Below are 3,433 nucleotides of genomic sequence, written 5' to 3'. Positions count from 1 at the left end.
AAAAATCCCGGTAAATTTGTTCTGGCAATCATATCGTTCTTATGGAGATGACATGATTACTCTGAGCTGTTTACAAAGCTCCGCTGCTTTTTAATTAGTTTTCCTATATAAATATGCGTTACATGGACATCTTTGACCATTGCGCCTCGCAGCTTTTTCAACGTATCGCGCTTCTCCATTCATCAGGACTGCGACTCTGCAATTGGATACTATTATGCGCTTCTCGTGTTTATAAGAGCAAAAAATTCTGATTGACTAGTAATGTTAGTTTGGTTGAAAGTGAAAGCTGTGCTCCTCGCATACCATTGGTAGGTGAACTCAAAAGTGATATCAACAAGTTTTTTTTAAATGTAGGATTATTTTTTTCCGCAGCCAAACACTGCACGCCGGAGATCCGGCACGGTGCCGGAGAACTTTAAGCCCTGCAAACTATATATTAATTAACAATACTAAACAATCTACAAACAGCATGGCCCCAGCTTTTTTTCAGCTTTAAAAAGAGTATTATTTACAGTTCATTTTAGCACATGTATACAGGGAAAAACTCTCTATGTATAGTGTATATATATAATTTTTTTAAAAATGTAATATACTTTATTTATTCATTAATTTTTGTTGTTGTTGTTGTTTTGCTATTTACAAAACTCATAATGTGTCTCTTTAACTGAAAATTGTCATTTAAAGAACCAGTCAATAATCACTGATTCACTATTCATAACTGACTCAAAAGAGTCACTTGTTCATGAATCGGTTGAACTACACAGGTTATGCTGATTTTGATTCAATAAAAAAAAATAATAATAAGTTAAGAGCCATTTGTTGCGTAACATGTATGTGTCTGCATGAAACTATGTATGCATTTTAATGCATGTATGTATGTGCGTGGTTAAGTGTATGTATACCTCTCTGGCCTGGTGAGGTGTATTGCCATCCAATCTGCAGTACTCAAACCCTCTCCACATGCAATAATCTTCCAGAATATCCAACACACGTGTCATCTGGCTAAATATTAACACTCTGGATCCTGCACACACATATATCCAGGAATGCATGCACAAACACATGAAAAAATTCATCTGCATTCCAACTAAAAACATGACAAAATATCTATCAATTAAAAGCTAATAAACACACATACACTGCTCACCTTGCTCTTGTACTTTAGGCAGAAGTTTATCCAGCACAACCATCTTGCCGCTGTTGGTGACTAAGTGTGTGTCTGTGGTGTATGGGGGACCAGGCTCCGCCCCGTCAAACAGGTACGGATGGTTGCAGCATTTCCGCAGCTGCATCAGAATATTCAAAAGCCGCATCTTATCCATCTTTCCGGCAGAATTCAGGATGTCAATATCCTTCATCAGGATACGTGTGTACCTAGTTAAACCAAGGAAACAAACACTGTGTATGATTTTTTTTATTATTCCAACATAACTGCACATTGTTTTTTTCCACATCTAGAGCTTGTGTAGTAGTTTACATTGCCAAGTACTTCTCTAAACTAGCAACTAGGCAGGATGGTTTACTAGTCTTACTGTTAGACAAATTGCTTGCAGTGAAAAAATGTCCAGTTATTCATGCATAAACCTTAGGTCTCTGCTATTTGTGAGATATTTTTGTGCAATAAAAATTAAGTTATTTTTCTTTTATAAATATCTGTCATGACTGAGATTAGCATCCTTGCAAGAAACCCGACTGGTTAGCAGTTATACCCTAAACTAGTCTAATTATGCAGAGCTGCCTTAAGACAGACTACTGTAGTCATTCAGACAACCCACCGATGAGATGAGTTAAAAAATTAATACAAATCTGGCTGATAAGCAACAGTGTTTGTTTACAGTATATTTTCGTTTTCACCAGTACGCAGCATACACACTATAAATAATCACCCAAAGTGTTTATCAAACCATATGGCAAGTTTTAAAGCGCCCCCGTGAAAATAAAGAGAGATGTGAGTGATGATTTGTGGAGAAAAATAAGAAATTCCCAGTCTAGTTCTGCAGAATAACACATGCAATATTGATAATTTAGTCGGGTGATCAAAACACAAGACAACAGCCTCTTTTTTGCTTTTTTTTTACATGATTAGAACAGAATAAAATAACAAAGCCGCAACGAAGCGCTTGGTAAATCTAAAAGGTTTTTACCACACAAGTTCTTGTGATATCAATGTTACATTAAAGATTAATGACTCAATATTTTACTGATGGAAAAAAATGAGCATGACGAAAAATGTACAACTCAGTCCATCAAAGTTTTAAATAATTTGCAGCACAACCTGAACCTGTTAATACTTGCAGTCTTATGTTTTACGCAGATAACAAAAGCACATCAGCATTTACATCTTCGTGTGGTCAGAAACTGTCCCTGCCTGCCTCTGAGTGTTGCTTCAGTGATATGATTACAATGCATCTAGTAAATTTACACTTGACTTTTAATGTGGTCAAGTATCTGAAAGGGGGCTTTATGTCTCATCCCTTTAATTCATGTTTGTTTGTTTTTTTAAGGAAGTTGTGTTTGTGTGTGATCTTACCATTCTCTCTGCATTTTACTGAGCCCCAGGTAAATCTTCACCTCTTTCTTGGGAGGAAGACTCTTCTCAACCTCCGCTTTAATACGACGCAACAGGAATGGACGCAGAACCTGAAAACAACCACTCAATAGCCTGAGTGTCCCAATCATCATCATCAACAACAAAACTACTTCAATGCTGAACAATACTAAAAATATCCTCCAAAGAGAGAGTTAAACTCACTGCATGAAGTCTTTCAACCAGCTTCTGATCACCCAGACAGTTATTTGTGTCAAACCACGAATCAAAATCCTGAAATTTTAGAAACACACACTCAGATATGTTTTCATGGTAATAACATTCACTTGACTTCTACTGTCTTTATACTGAGCTAATTATATTTTTCTCATTTAATACAGTTTGAAATGTAATTTTTCCTGTGATGGCATTTCTCCAGTCTTCAGTGTCACATGATCCATCAGAAATCATTCTGATATGCTAATTTGGTGTTCAAGAAACATTTTTTATTATCATCACAGTTGAAAACAGTAGTGGGGCTTATTATTTGTGTGAGAACCAGTTCAAAAGAACAGCATTTATTTCAAATAGAATGTTCCTAATATTATTAAAGGGGTCATATGATGCGATTTCAATTTTTCCTTTCTCTTTGGAGTGTTACAAGCTCTTGGTGCATAAAGAAGATCTGTAAAGTTGCAAAGACTAAAGTCTCAAATCCAAAGAGATATTCTTTATAAAAGTTAAGAGTCAACCACGCCTACCTAAAACGGCTCGTTCTAACACACCCCCACATACCTACGTCACGATCTCGGAAGATTTGCATAACGCCGCCCAAACGTTCACGCAAAGAAAGAAGGCGTAACTTATATTCTCGCTGTAGTATTGTTGTTGCCACCGCCGCCATGT

The 3,433-nt window shown here is 36.5% G+C and overlaps 1 protein-coding gene across 1 annotated transcript in view; it reads right to left on the bottom strand.

Annotated features, from left to right (window-relative positions):
* smarca1 (SNF2 related chromatin remodeling ATPase 1) overlaps positions 1-3,433 on the bottom strand; it is a 28,575-nt gene that overhangs the window by 18,446 nt on the left and 6,696 nt on the right. Inside the window, exons 9-12 of the mRNA XM_016553832.1 lie at positions 2,753-2,821; positions 2,531-2,640; positions 1,148-1,374; positions 903-1,024 (exon numbers count right to left, since the gene is read on the bottom strand). Coding sequence (XP_016409318.1) covers positions 903-1,024; positions 1,148-1,374; positions 2,531-2,640; positions 2,753-2,821 — 528 coding nt within the window. The remainder of the gene's footprint in view (positions 1-902; positions 1,025-1,147; positions 1,375-2,530; positions 2,641-2,752; positions 2,822-3,433) is intronic.

This window comes from Sinocyclocheilus rhinocerous, unplaced genomic scaffold (genome assembly GCF_001515625.1).
Source record: "Sinocyclocheilus rhinocerous isolate Xijiao unplaced genomic scaffold, SAMN03320098_v1.1 scaffold615, whole genome shotgun sequence".
In the NCBI taxonomy this organism is placed as follows: Eukaryota; Metazoa; Chordata; class Actinopteri; order Cypriniformes; family Cyprinidae; genus Sinocyclocheilus; species Sinocyclocheilus rhinocerous.
The sequence above is the reverse complement of the archived record's forward strand: the minus strand, read 5'-3'. Positions and strand labels throughout refer to the sequence as shown.